Consider the following 14,990-nt stretch of genomic DNA (forward strand, 5'->3'; position numbering starts at 1 on the left):
CTGTTTGGGGGGGATGTTTGGTGGGGTAGCTGTGAGTTCTAGGCAATAACCATGTTGGATAATTTGTCTCACCCACTTGTCTGATGTGATGTTTTCCCAGACAGGTAGGAACTGTGATAGACGTCCCCCGACCGGTGTTATGTGGTCTGGGGGGAGTTCTATGAAGTCACTGTTTTGGTGTTGAGGCGTTGCGGTTGTTATTATTTCCGCGGCCTCTACCCTTATTGTTGTTACCTCTGTAACTGCCTCTTGAATTACCTCTGGGTGATGTTGTTGTGAAAGATGTGGATTGCTGATTCGTTCCTGTGTTCTTTGAGCCCCCTCTATAGGTGGATCTACGAAAGGAACCTCTGTGTGTTGGCTGTTGCAATGCTCCCATTGACTTAGCCGTTTCCGTATCTTTCTTCATTTTTTCTAATGTCTCGTCTGTGCTTGAACCAAACAATGTCTTCTGATCAAATGGTTTGTTCAGTAGGGCTGTTTGTACTTCTTGTTTGAATCCTGAGATTCTAAGCCATGCATGCCTTCTTAGCATGACACTGGTGTTAATAGATCTTGCTGCAGTGTCTGCTGCGTCTAATGCACACTTAATGGAAGTATTGGTTATTATTTTACCTTCCTGTATTAATTGATCTGCCTTTTTCTGATGTTCTTTTGGGAGATGTGTGAGAAGTTTTTCTAACTCATCATAATGTGCCCTGTCGTAACGTGCGAGTAGTGCTTGTGTATTGGCTATACGCCAGCTATTCGCTGCCTGTGATGCTACTCTTTTGCCTGATGCATCTATTAACTTTGACTCTTTATCTGGTGGAGGAGCCTCTCCTGTAGATAATGAGTTTGCTCTTTTACGAGCGTTTGAGACCACCAGCAAGTCTAGAGGTACATGCCCTCTAATAAATATTGGGTCCTTTGGAGCCGCTTTGTATTCTTTATCAATTCTTGGGTTTAACACCCTGGCTCTCACTGGGTTTTCGAATATTTCCTCTGTGTGACTAAGAAGACCCTTCAACATAGGAAGAGTACCTGATGTTCTCTGTGCATTAGGTAGAGTCTCTAACAAGAAATCCTCTATTTGAGGTTCTGTATGCATATCTAGTTTGTGATATTTTGCTGCCCTATTAATGAGCTGCACAAAACCTGTGTTATCATCAGGTGGTGAAGGCTTTGAGGGATATAGCTCTGGGTCGTTGTCCTCATCTGACCCTACATCATAATTTTCCCATGGGTCCTCCTCATCTGGGATAGTTTTGTCATCCCCTTGAGGTTCTCCCTCCCCTAGATCACTGTCTACATCTGACTGAGGTGTAGCTGGTCTTGGTGTGGAAGGTGTAGGAATATTTGGCCTATTGTGAGGAATAGGAGAAGAGGGTGTGACTCTAGGTCGAGGAGAAGCAGGAGGAGTTATATTTGTCCCCATTGTTCTCTTTTTTGAAGGAAGAGGTTTATCTTCTGACTGTTCACTCTTTCTCTTCTTCGTGACCACTTTCCCAGTTTGTGGATCAATAAACAAGATCTTTTGTTTGGGATCTGTCTGTTGCTCCTGAATCGGTACCGAAGATCCTGGTTCCGAGAGGTGCTTTTGTTTTCGATCGTCAGATCTTGTTGTTTTCGACACCGAATGTCTGCTCGATTCCGACTTTCTGGGTATCGAGTGTATCTTGGGCGATAAATCATATTTATGTTTCGACATGGAATGTTTCGATACCGAGCTTTCCCTTGTATGTAGCCTCGGTGTCGAAGTCGATGTCGCCCTTTTCTCGGATCCGACATGGTGGGAGTCCGAGTGTTTCGGTTTCAGTTTCGGTTTCGTTGCCGGGCCCGAGGGCGGGGCGTCGGAAACTTTTTTCTGCGGTTTGACCGGGCCCGAGGGCGGGGTCGTTACCGCACGGGGTCGGTTTTTCGGTAAGGGGACGTCGTCACTCACGGTTTGTTGCTCGATGAGTTCTTCAACCTCTGACTGGTCCCCTTCCGACCCCGACTGGTCCTCTTCTTCCTCGATTTGCTCGTCTCCGAACAGCTCCGGGATCGCTTCCGCCTGCATTCTGGAAACCTCGTGTCATCGAGCTCGACGATTTCTAATCGTTAGCATGGAGGAGAATGCTGCACAGGCTTCGCAGTCCCTGGATTCGTGTTCAGGCGAGAGACAGAGGTTGCACACCTCGTGTAGGTCCTTGTGTGGGAACTTAGCACCACACGTTGGACATTTTTTGAATGGAGTCCTTTCCATGGACTCCGGGCTTGACTGCGTCGAGAAAGGCCTCCTGTTCTTCGACGTAGATCCAAGTTTTTCTCTTCGATTTTGAATTTGCAACGCGTCGGAATGGAAATGAACGCGTTCGATAACAATACCGTTGAATTGGAAAGGGAATACGCGCCGATAAATCACTTTCTTCTGAAGTTGATCTGGAGCGTCTCGATCCTCATCCGAACCCGATGGCGGAAAAAAACAATCTAAGGATGGAGCCGATGCCCATGCGCACTACCAACCAAGGGAGGAGTCACCAAGATACAAAAGACTCTCCAAGAGAAAAACAAAGTGCAATCATCCGAGCCCAACACCAGATGGCGATCTATTCATAATGTACCATCTGCAGCCCATATGCCTCGAACATGATGTTCCGGAGATGGGGTGCGATGATGGCGTCTGCTTTGTTGAAGATGTGCTGAGGGCATGGGTCAGAGGGAGAGCCAAAGTGGATGGTGTTCATGATGTGGGTGGTGTCTTTAGCGCTGACGGGGGTCCAGGCACTGAGGGTGGTGGGTGTGAATGTTGGTTCAGTGGCTGGGGGCGGAGTCTGGGTGCTGAAGCTGTCGTGTATGTCTGTGATCTTGCAGGAAGAATAGAATGTGGCAAGGGAGTTGCAGAGGTCTTGCGATGGTGCGATGTCGTTGATGCTGGCACTGGGGTTGGAGAGCTCTTTTACAATGTTGAAGAGTTCCTTGCTGCTGTGGGTGTTGTTGTCCAGCCGCTCTTTGAACGATGTCCTTTTGGTGGTGCGGATCAGCTGGTGGTGTTTGCGAGTGGTGTTCTTGAGGGCTGTCATGTTTTCTGGCATCCGTTCGTGGCGCCAGGTTTTTTTCGAGGGTTTGGCAGGATTTCTTTGAGTCTTTGAGGGCGTCGGTGAACCATGTGGTTTTCCTGGTGCTGGTCTTGCCTGGGGGGTTCTTTAGAGGAGCGAGGTTGTCGGCGCAGTCGGTGATCCACTGTGCGAGATTCTGGGCTGCGTTGTTGGTGTCAGGGGTGTCGACTGGTGGGTTCTTGCTCAGCGATGTGGTTAGATGGTCTGTGGTGACTTTGCTCCAGCATCTGCGGGGGATCGGTTGCGTGTGGTGGTGGGATGTAATCTTCTTGAAGGTGAAATGGATGCAGCTGTGGTCTGTCCAGTGTAGTTCCGTGGAGTGGCTGAAGGAGACGTGGTTGCTAGTGGAGAAGATGGGGTCGAGCGTGTGGCCGGCGTAGTGGGTGGGGGTGTTCACCAGTTGCTTGAGTTCGAGGTTGGCGAGGTTGGCGAGCAGGGTGGTGGTGTTGCTGTCGTTGTTGTTCTCCAGGTGGAAGTTCAGATCCCCTAGGAGGATGTATTCGGGTGAGGCTAGGGCGCGCGGGCTGATGAAGTCGGCGTTGGTTTCGCTGAATTGTGTGCGCGGGCCCGGGGGTCTGTAGATGAGAGTTCCTCTGAGTGTCGTCTTGGGGTTGGTGTGGATCTGGAAGTGTAGGTGTTCGGCGGCTGAGATTGTGTCTTTGGCTTTGGTTGTGACGCTGATGGTGTTCCTGTAGATGATGGCGATTCTCCCTCCGGTTTGGTTGATGCGGTCCTTCTGGGTGATTTTGTAACCGTCCGGGATGGCTATGGCAATGTCGGGGGCCGAGGAGGCGTTCATCTAGGTTTCCGTGAGGAAGGCGCCGTCTGGTGCTGTACTATCAAGGAGGTCCCAGAGTTTGATGGCCTGCTTGTGGACGGAGCGTGTGCTCAGAAGGATGCACTTGAGGTTGTTGTTGTTGCTGGGTTCGACGGGCGGGGTGCAGGTTGGGATGCAGGTGAATTTGCAGGCTTGGCAGGTGAAGGGTCTGTGGGTTCGTTTCGGGGTGACTCGGTAGCAGGCGGGTGGTCGTCCGGTGTTGAGTGCGTTGAGGGTGGTGGTGTCGTATCTCAGACGGGTGCCCTGGCTCCGGCGTGGGCTTGGGATTCTGGTGCTGGGAGTGGTCCAGGCACGGACGGGCGCAGACGGGTTTGCCTTTGGCGAGCCTTCGGCGCGCCAGCGGTGCGGCCGCTGCGCGGCCGCTGGGCGGCCTCCATATGAGGGGCTGTGGGAGAAAGGAGCAGCTGGGAGGCGTGAGCGGGGCGGCGAATGGGACAGCGGGGGCGGCCGCAGGGGTGGGAAAGTGGGGAGTGGTACAGAAGGCAGAACGGGGGAAAAGGGACACAGAATGCAAAACGGGGGAAAGGGGGCACAAACGGCACAACAGTGGTGGAAAATCAGTACAAACGGACAACAAGTGCAACAGGGATACAAAATCAGAGGAGGCAAAGGACTTACGCAACAACAGTCACAGTCAGCGGCAAGAGCAAGGCAACAGTAATCAGCGGGGGCAGCGTCACAGGAGGACCGTGTGGCGGCTGGGGGGGCGACCTACCTGAGGACAGGGTCAAAGGTCGCTCCCTTCACTGCTGCGTGGCCTCCATATGAGGGGCTGTGGGAGGGAGGAGCAGGTGGGAGCGGGGCGGCGAATGGGACAGCGGGGGCGGGGCCACAGGGACGAAGGGGCGGGAAAGTGGGGAGTGGTACAGAAGGCAGAACGGGGGAAAAGGGACACAGAATGAAAAACGGGGGAAAGGGGGCACAAAGGGCACAACAGTGGTGGAAAATCAGTACAAACGGGCAACAAGTGAAACAGGGATACAAAACCAGAGGAGGCAAAGGACTTACGCAACAACAGTCACAGGCAGCGGCAAGAGCGAGGCAACAGTAATCAGCGGGGGCAGCGTCACAGGAGGATCGTGTGGGGCTGGAGGGGCGACCTACCTGAGGACAGGGTCAAAGTGTCTAATGGGAGCAGAGGGGATTACCCCTACATTTAGAGACATTGGTGTGGGGCAGAAAAGCTTCTGGTTTGACACTCAAAGACCTGCCCTCAGCTGCAGCTTGCCCTAAGGGAATGTTTGATGCTACACGCCCACTTCAAGCTGATAAAATAGGTCCTGGTTGGTACGTGTTCTAGGCAGGAAAGGGTGTTGTGAAATGTAATGTAAACTTATTTCGTAATTGACAGATGTAACAGAAAAATGGCACAGAAGAATATAAGTGGGAGTCATATCTACAGCCCATTTGATGAAAAGGAGTAAAAGGAATATAGGATATGGAAGAGCCAACTATCTCGCACTCCAATAGGGGCTAGTAGAGTTTTACAGAACAAGTTGGCCTGGTAAAGTACTGGTAGCCCTTAGAAAAGATAAAAGTTCATGTGTGGAAAGCTGGGGAACTGGGAGTGGGTGTGAAAGCGAACAAGGGGTGGTTTCATTTGTTTAGAGGATGGGGAGATGTACTTGCTGTATGTCTTAGTTTGTAGGCAGGGACATATGCATATTGTAACTTCTATCCTGCCTCATTAAAGCAACTTTTTTGACAACCTTAAGTCAGTGTCTGGGGGTCATCCAACCGGTCCCTGATCAATGCTGCCATATTATGGGGATTTTTTTTAATTCAACTAGTACAGTAGCCCTGTTTAGCACCAGTCTGGCACCAATACCCAATATGTCTATGCTCAAAATACATACAGACATTTTAAAGAAGAAAGAGTGACGCAATAAATGTAAGTAATACCCTTCCATACCTTCCTGAGAATGACCATCTTGACTCATGCCCTCTTTGGGAACCTGTGTAGAGAAGAATAAAACGTCAGACAACACAGTAGATAAAAGTAACTCAGCAGCATACATGAAAGGAGAAAGATGTGGCTTCGCGCAATCTAGAAGAAAGATTTGTATAGAGAACAGAAGGAATGCAATCAGGCAACTCACCATCATGAGAGAAATGCGGTGCACTGTGGGGTGTGACTGCACTGAAAGGTAACCAGTAGGTTTTCTGGGTGAAATGTACTGTCTTCAGGAACTTCAGTCTGTGCACTTGTAAGAAGTACTAGTATTTCTGCCCATGGCTGTAACACTTTTATTGGAGAATGCTAGGCTAGCACTTTTGGGCATAGATGGTATAATCCTAATGTGGCCTTACTGGCACTTCTCAGCATGCCTGCTGTACATTCGGACAGTACGGTAAGTTCTAATCGGGGGTGCGTTACTTTGATGCAAGTGCAGAGGCACTTAGCAGGGCCATGTTTTATTTTGAACTTCCTGCAATTCTTGCCAGCGCTGTTATTGTATTAAAAGTCGGTTTTTGCATTTTTGGGTATAAGTGCTATTCCTTTAACATACTACCAAACACTCAGCATTGTTGTTATACTTTGAATGGACAACATTCGTTTTTTTGGAGCAGGGCTGATATACTGATATACTTTCAATTAAAAGTGTATGCCCTTCCTGCAGAGCTTCTAGACTTCCATGCACCAGTAGAGCAATTTCTTAGCAGGCTCCTATTCTTTTAATTACACTTTCAAGATTAAACAAATGTCTTTATCACTTTTTATAAGAAATAAATCACGAACATTTAATAAAAAATTTCAAATAGTATGTCACAACTCAATGTATGAGACCTGTCAAACAACATGACTAATGTGTTTATCAGCAAACTGCATCTGTTCATCCTTAATACTTCTTCCTTGAACCCCCTGCTTATCGAAACGGAGGGCTGCCTCACAACTTACCCTTGCACCTTTGGTCCTGAGGAGACACCCGCTTTTCACTCTCAGTTGTTAACTGGACAGATATATCAAGGGAATTTAATAGACTCAGACTCTAAAAGTAACAATAATTCCTCGCCGGTAGTGCTATAGATGTGAAGACTGCAGACCATAAGCAGAGGAGTAGATGGGCGTTTGCCCTCTAAAGGGACTTTCAGAAGTTGGACTTGTGGTGAAGATGCTGTGGGACAGAATTCAACAACTTAGCTACTGCACAAACAGTGACATTACACCAAACCGAAACTTCTTCTGGTGGTGAGCTTATCTGTTTGGGTGGTTGATCAGGAGCCCTCTGGAAGTCTTAATGAAGGCCTCCACCTGAAACCAAATACCCTATTCTGGGTTCTAGTCTTAAGGTTCTTGAGTAAGGTTGATGTTTAATTTGGAGCTAATGTAAAGTTGTTTAGGGCAGTGTGCTGTGATCAGAGCACTTCAAAGTAAGTTCGAGAAGGCAGTAAAGTTATCGGCTTTAGAATCATAAGTAGAACAAAAGGTCATGGCATTTCACTAGGACACTGTTGGTTGATGAGGGACCAAGAGGTCACTCTCTGTGGGTGGGGCTGGAGGAAGGAAGAGAAGATCGCAAAAGGGGAAACTGAGGGAATGGATATTAAGGCGTGAAGAGTTGACACACTGTGCTGATGGCCCGTACAGAGAATCCACATTACCCCTTGAGTAGATCTTTCCACGGCTTCCCCTCAAGGCATCTGGCAGTGAAGTCACCAAAGAAAGACCATCTTGGACCTTGTGCCATTGAGACCTCAACCCCAGTCACCTTCGGACACACAATACAATAGCCCTCCTGCAGTGAAGCACATCTGAACTTCAAATCACCCGGTTGTGGCCATAGGCAAAAGGGATGGTGGAGCGATTACCATTTGCCACACTGAAAAGAACCATTTGTAGCATCCTACCAGCCCCAGTACTCACCAATGACCTCGCCACACACAGAAAGTAGTTGCACACATCTTTATTCTGTAAGTCAGATCTCAACAAAATAAGCCAGTCTTCAACTCATCCCGCCAATGCACTTGTCACAGGCCTATGGTGTACAGTGGGAACCAAAAGAGTTCCAGCATTCCTTCATTTACAAGACACTACACTGTTCAACAAGCCAAATAGGACAGACGTGAAGTACAGTTGGCACTAATTGAGGTATTGAGGGCGGGGACACGTCGTCGGCGTCACCATGCGCTCTACAAATCTCCCTATTATTATTATTATACTGGAACATGCCTCATGTCACTACTGGGAAGGCCCCAGCAACCATCATGCTAGGCAGGGAGGTATATACTAGGATGCCCAATTGGAAGAAACTAGCCATGATATGAAGTTGAGCAAAATAACGAGATGTCGATGAACTTCATGAGAAAGATAAGCAGCAAAAGGACAAGATGAAGAGATATGCTGATGCACGTCGGACGGCTCGAAAATAAAAGTTAAAAGGAGGAGACAGTTTTCTTGTCAAATAAGAGCACAAAAAGACATCAGACACCCAATATTCCAACAAACTTCTTCAAGTAACAGCCAGGAAGGGAACCATGGTCACAATCACAGCAGATGACAGGAGAGTGACTCCCAGCATATCACACTTCAAAAGGTACACTCCAATTAAAACGGTGTCAGGTTCACCTCCGTGGAAGGTACCGAGGATGACAGACCCTGCACAGAAATATCCGTCAATGACCACATCCTGCTCAGACAATCACAGCACATTCCAAGGAAACCAGAAGGACTCATTGAAGACCTGAAAGGCACTGGTCAGAATGACCAAGGGGACATGGGAGGATTGGGAGCCCTTATCCAAGTGGGGAAAATGTAGCATTGCAGGTAGAACAAAAGGTCATGGCAGATCACTAGGACCCTGTTGGAGGACCAGGGACCAAGTGGTCACTCCCTGTAGGTTGGGCTGGAGGAAGGAAGAGGAGGTTGCCAAAGAGGAAATAGGGGACATGGATATATGACGTGGTGAAGAGTGGACACAGTATGCTGATGGCTCTTAAATAGATTAACCCATGGGTGACTCCTTTAGCCGCTTCCCCACACGACTTTGGCTTTCTGATGTTTGTGCATTGTGTTATTCGAGAGTCTATGGTAAAAACCACTGCAACAGCCAACAACTGAAAGTTCTTCAGTATGCAAAAGCCGTTGAAAGTATTAAAGCCTATCACAATTAACTAAATATTTCGGTCATACCAAACTTAGGCAACCACTGCCCACTTCTTATCAAACATCACTTTTATCCACACTGCTTATCAAACATCATTCCTATCATCATCCTTTAATTTTCTCATTGTTCTTAGCCCTTATGAACACGTTTACTATTATTTTAAGTTGGCAGCTACCAATCCAAACCAACATTATTTGCCACAAACGTATTGCATTAAACGACAGGTGTGTTTCACGTCCCCCCATTCCCTTATTCCTGAATGCGCGCAATGTTGAGAAAACAAAACGTAAGGACACATATGATTTCTTTTTCTCTAATTCCAATGTTTTAAACATTTTAATGACTTATGATTATGAAATATGATGTTTTATGTATATTTATCGTATTTTTATCATGTGCATTAAAGTGGCTATTTCATAGCCGAATAAAGAAAGAATTTAATTGGCACATATAACAAATGGTATGACTACAACCCCTATTTACACATATGACAACAATTTATAAATTAAACAAAGCTAGACTAAGGTGTTTACAGGCCATATATACTTCACTAGTAAATCTTTAAATTTTCAAAACCCTACAAACAAAGCATACTGGGGAAGTTAACAAACTCTACATACATTCCTGTAGTTGAATAACACAGTGTGCAGTACAGTGTTCATTGACTAAGCTAAACAGCACCTCAGTTCAGAAAGTTGTTTTCTGCATGTAATTCGGGATGTTCAGTAGGCAATCAGGGACTGGATGGTGGAACGCATAAGCATGTTTTAACTGACTTAGCAGACGGGAATAGTAGGACTAGTATAAAGTAATTTGGTAGCATGTCAGGCAGAGGGCCTCGCCTTTGCGAAATTTACCTCTAGGCCAGTCCAGTTCTGTTAAACTAAATATTTGTATGTCAAAGCATCTAATGGATACCATTATATAGTGCAGAGCACTACATAAAATTGTTAACACTAAAATTACCAAAAAGAGGAAAGTCACGCGTTCTCAGGGAAGAACGGGTTACCAATTCAAAAAAGTACTGATTCTTAACACCTTACATTGTATTCAAAATGGAAAATGGGCAACATTTGAATGTTTCCTTCCATTTTACAAATAATCAGAGTAATTTATTTATTTTTTATTTATTTATTTTATTTTATTTATGCAATTTTATATAGCGCGGACTTTACCCGAAGGTGTCAGAGCGCTTCACAATAGGAACAGAAATGATACAAGCTGAGAACATTACACGAGCAACAGATTGCAGAGGCATACGTTACGTTACATACGGTATAGTGATAATTGTGAGCAAACAAGAATACATGAGGTAGTAAAAATTGTGAGAAACCAAAAATACATGATGTAGACAAGGTAATTGTGACACTTGTGAGCAAACAAAATACATGAGGTAGTAAAAATGTGGGCTACCAAAAATACATGAGGTAGTAAAAAGTGCACAGGAGGCAAAAGTGACAAGTGTGCAGGCTACAAGAGAAAATAGAGTATAATTTGCGGTATAATACTGCAATATATGTTAGACACTCAAGCACAAGAACAAACGATTACGTAGGCAAAAGTGGCACCTGTGCAAGTATCAAAGGTAAAAAACATGTGAGAGGAAGCAAACCGTGTGTTACAGGGGCAAAGTGGTGAGTGCAAGTTGCAAGAGGGTACCAAACACAAGTACATGGATAATACTGCAATAAAAGGCAAACACTCTAACCGCAAGAACACACTGGGAAGGCACTTCCATGGACATGAGAAGTAGAAATTATCAGTAGCGGGAGATCTTCCTTCAGATAAAAGAGAGTTACTTTTGGAGGTGTCTCTGGAGGAGGAGAGCTTTGAGGTCCCTTTTAAAGGCCTGGGAAGTGGGAAATTAGACAAAGCGGGAGGAAAGGAGTGTGTGTGACAATGGATGGGGGTGTAAGAGCGGGTACAGAGAAGAGAGAGTGGGGGGGGGGGTATTTTGCAAAAGTGTGGGAGTGTGTTGATAGGAAATGACAGAGTGAGTGGGACCAGAGTGTGGAATGCGAACACATCAGGGGGGCCTCCCACGAGGACTGGGCACAGGGCTTGGCTGAAGCAGTGGTTGATGGCTGCCTGCAGCGGATGGGGGCAGGGCCCGGCTGAAAGGACAAGCCCTGCGGCCAACCCCCAGTCAGTATAGAGGGCATTGACGGGCTATGTGAGTTCAAAGTTGGATAGAGTATACAGTTGAAACCTCCCAGAAATGTACTGAAAAAGTCACAGATAAAGTTTTGCATGTTTATAACACCTTAACATACGTCTCAAAACCTAAGTACACTTATGGGTAGAAATAAAAATAAAAAAACAATAAAAATACTCAGTTATGGTCAGCTCCACAATCCATAACTTGCAAAACAGCAAGGCAAACCATCGCTCCCACAACTACAAAACCAATGGCATATTCATAAATCATCTTATTGAGTATTAATGGTAATGTGATATGTAACCAGGCCTGTAAGACTTCATGACATGCGATTGTGTCTGTTACATCATGGGTGAGATCATGAGCATTGCATTTGGATATGGTGCGCAAGGTATGGATTTAGTGTGCAAGGTAAGGATAGTGCCATAACGGGCAAGTTTCTGTGTTTTTTCACTTCAATTCGTAACCATAACAGTGTTTTTAAACATTTGTCTAAACTGATATCTATATTTCATATATGAAACCCAAAAGTGTATGATTTTTGAGGCGAATAAATGCAGTGCACTTCACAGGGAAATATTTTTAACTTGGCAGAAAATAAATAAATATTTGACAATAAGTAGGAAGTACAAGGGTAATGGCATTACATGTATAATAATGTAGTAAGAAAAGAGGATAGAATTAAAAGCCCTTTAATGTTCACCATATATGTATGGTAAAGCTGTATGTTCATTTATAATACTTTTTTTAACAAACAGCTTTACCATACATATATGGTGAAAATTAAACAGCTTTTAACATTTAAGGTAAATACTTTAGATAAAACGCTTACTCTATCATCTTTTGTTCCGACATTTTTATATATATAATGCCATTCCCCTATACTCTCTATTTATTGATCCCAAATGTATTTATATACAGCTACATTCAATGTTTCCATGTGAAGTGTACTGCATTTCTTCTCCTTAAAAATGAATACCCACATTGAAGAGGTTGAATCACGTATCAAGAATGGTCAGACCCAGACCCCCCTTTATCCTATTTTTGCATTCAACTGGAAAAACGTGTGTTACCTACTATGTCTTGTCATACTACTCAGACCCCTGTCCCTATTCCTTTAACTGGCCATCAGGTTACCTCTCATGCCAAAGACCTTAATGCTCATGTGAAAAAAGAAACACTCAAACAACAGCAATGACAGGTTTGGAGAGCTCAAAAATCACACAGAGCCACAGATAGCACGTAAACGGTGTGGGAGGCGTGATTCCAACCACTGTAAAGGCCCTCTGTTAGGCCTTCAGTGCTCCTGGTACCAGTCTTCTAGACCCGGATAGCACAACATGGCTGCTGCCAACCAGAGACATGATTCTGCTCTCCTGCTGCTGAGCCAAGCTTGTGCAGGGGAAGGCAGAGCAATAGGCATCCTGTCATAGGGAGGAGTAAACACCTCCCAGATAGGTTTTAGAGTATTGGGGCAGGATGGGGGTGCTTGTCAGCGCCACATAGTCTGCTAGCAGGGCACACTTGGTGCCCTCCATGCATAGTCCAATCCAAACCATTTCAGGAAGTGGCTTGCTTCCGCATTGACTTGAAACTTGACAAAGGACATGGGAGTATCCTCCCCTTTGTCCTGCCCCTCCTTAGGGAGGGACCCTTGAATTGTCGCAGCACTTTCCTTAGGGTACTTAAGGGCTAACCTGAGAGTAGGTCCCTCGATTTGTCGTGGGACAAGATTAATTTCAGACACCACTTCTTCTTTGACCGTCTTGGCACTCTGCACTCCGCTGGACTTTGCTCTAGGCATCATGGCTGCAACCGGGAAGTCTCCTGCTGCTCCTGATCTCCTCGCCATGCTCGACTGCTTCAATGTCTGTGCCTGTGTACCATACAGGAACCTTCCAAGGCCTGTGGGCATTCAAGACACCTGAAGAAATCTCCCTTGAAGGGAAGGAGTCACTTCTCTGCATCTGCAAGCACCACAACTAAGCTGACTGGTCTGCTGATCCTGGGCTCCCACAAACTCTAAAAGGCTCAGCAAGACAGGAGGTGGTCGTCACATCTCTTGAGGCCTGTCCTGTCCTCTCACCAAGTTTGAGGCCAGTATCCCTCGTCGGAGCCACAGGAACTGAACCCCTGTGCTTTGTTTCAATTTACAGTTGCAAAGGCTTGTTGGCTTCCTTCCACCAAGATCTTCGGGCTCCCAGAAGCCTCAACCTCCAGCTTTTCCAGTGAGCAAGATCTTTGTCCACACCGCACAACTTGCACCTTGGGCCTGCTTCTTTGGTGAGCTGCTTGAGGTCCTCTCGCAACTCCAGTACCTCCGGCCTGGGGGTCCTCTTGAGGGTCATCCTTGAATTCTTTGGATTCCTCTGATTGCTCAGGGCCTGCCCTGACTCCCCTCCTCGTGGTGAGTCACCTGGACCTTGCTGGTTCCGACATTGCATCTTCTTTGCTTTCCACGTTGTTTGCAGTTTCCGAAGCTTGTTGGTGCTCCCAACAGACAACAACCCCACAACTCTCGACATGGGACAGCTCATGAATGACTCCTGGTCTCCAAGAGTGTCACCTGGTTCTCACAGCTGCAGCTCCAAGATCACCGTCAACTCTGCTGCAACACCCGACATCGTTGGGCATTCATCTTCTGTGCCTCCTGGTCACCTCCAATTGGCATAGACTCTGTGCCCTCTGCTTTCAGGTACTTCTCGACTTGAATCCACCTTTGGGTTTCACTGAACACTTTCACCTTCTCCAGCAGCTGCGTTTTACTGAAGTCCTCCATTGTTTTCAACAGCGGTTTCCGATGCCATTTCATACCTATGCACCCGGCTCCCCTAAGACAGGTATCCTGGTTCCTAAAGTACCCACGCGTGGGGTGGCTCTCCAACCTTCTGTCTTCCATGGAGTTTCTTCAGCGTCCACTGGGAAGGGTCCTTCTCCTTTAAAATTTGTGTTGTCACTCTGCACATGGCCTCTGTGGGGCTCCTGGTTACTTACCATGGGTGATTCTTTGGGTCCCCTGCACTTCTATGTCTTCTGGGAATAGTCTTGATCTTTACTTGAGTCGTGGTTCGCATATTACTGATTTAATATATATGGTTTGGTCTCCCCCTGGTGATCACTGTGTATTAAGTGCTACTTACCTGTTTCTATTGAAAAGTATTGTGTGTATCTCTGGCTAGGAGATACCTTTATGTGTTAGTGAGCTTTGTATAATAAATACATATTTGTATAAATACACAGTGTGGTTCTTTTTCACTTAATCTATATAAATACGATTATGTTCTGGTAAAACAAGCTGCTTTACATTCCTTCTGACTAAGCCTTAAGGCTTCTCTCCACAGCTACCCTCTTAGAGAGCTTTCTAAGATTGTCTAAGACCACTAAAATCACCATAAGGGTCATCTGTATTGGTGCAAGGTGCCCACTTACCTAAGTGTACACCATATACCAAGCCACCTTCTCACAGGACCTTACTATATTGAACAACGAGGAGGAGGGGAAAACCCAATATACCCTTGTGGGCTTGGGCAGATATTAACAATACAAGGTTTAAGATGCCAGCAAGGGAATTTTTTTGTCACACAGATTTCAGATTTAGAGCTGTATTTCAGTTTTAACAAACATCTAATCAATCAAATTAATATCTGCTGTCATTTTAGTTCACTTATAATATTCTGCTACTCAGTTCAACAAAAAAGACTATTCAATTAATATAGTCACACTAGAGCTAAAAAAACAACAACAACACGGGATAATCATTTTTAGAAAAATATTTCTTATTTTATAATGCTCACAAATTAATAGGGTAC

General features: G+C 45.9%; 1 protein-coding gene across 1 annotated transcript in view; it reads right to left on the minus strand.

The window, feature by feature from the left end:
• The window catches only part of LOC147683395 (unconventional myosin-VIIb-like), a 1,214,266-nt gene that overhangs the window by 1,069,160 nt on the left and 130,116 nt on the right, over positions 1 to 14,990 (minus strand). The window contains exon 2 of the mRNA XM_086943813.1: positions 5,831 to 5,873. Within this exon, the coding sequence (XP_086799939.1) occupies positions 5,831 to 5,848 (18 nt within the window). The 5' untranslated portion in view covers positions 5,849 to 5,873. The remainder of the gene's footprint in view (positions 1 to 5,830; positions 5,874 to 14,990) is intronic.

This window comes from Lissotriton vulgaris, chromosome 11 (genome assembly GCF_964263255.1).
Source record: "Lissotriton vulgaris chromosome 11, aLisVul1.2, whole genome shotgun sequence".
In the NCBI taxonomy this organism is placed as follows: Eukaryota; Metazoa; Chordata; class Amphibia; order Caudata; family Salamandridae; genus Lissotriton; species Lissotriton vulgaris.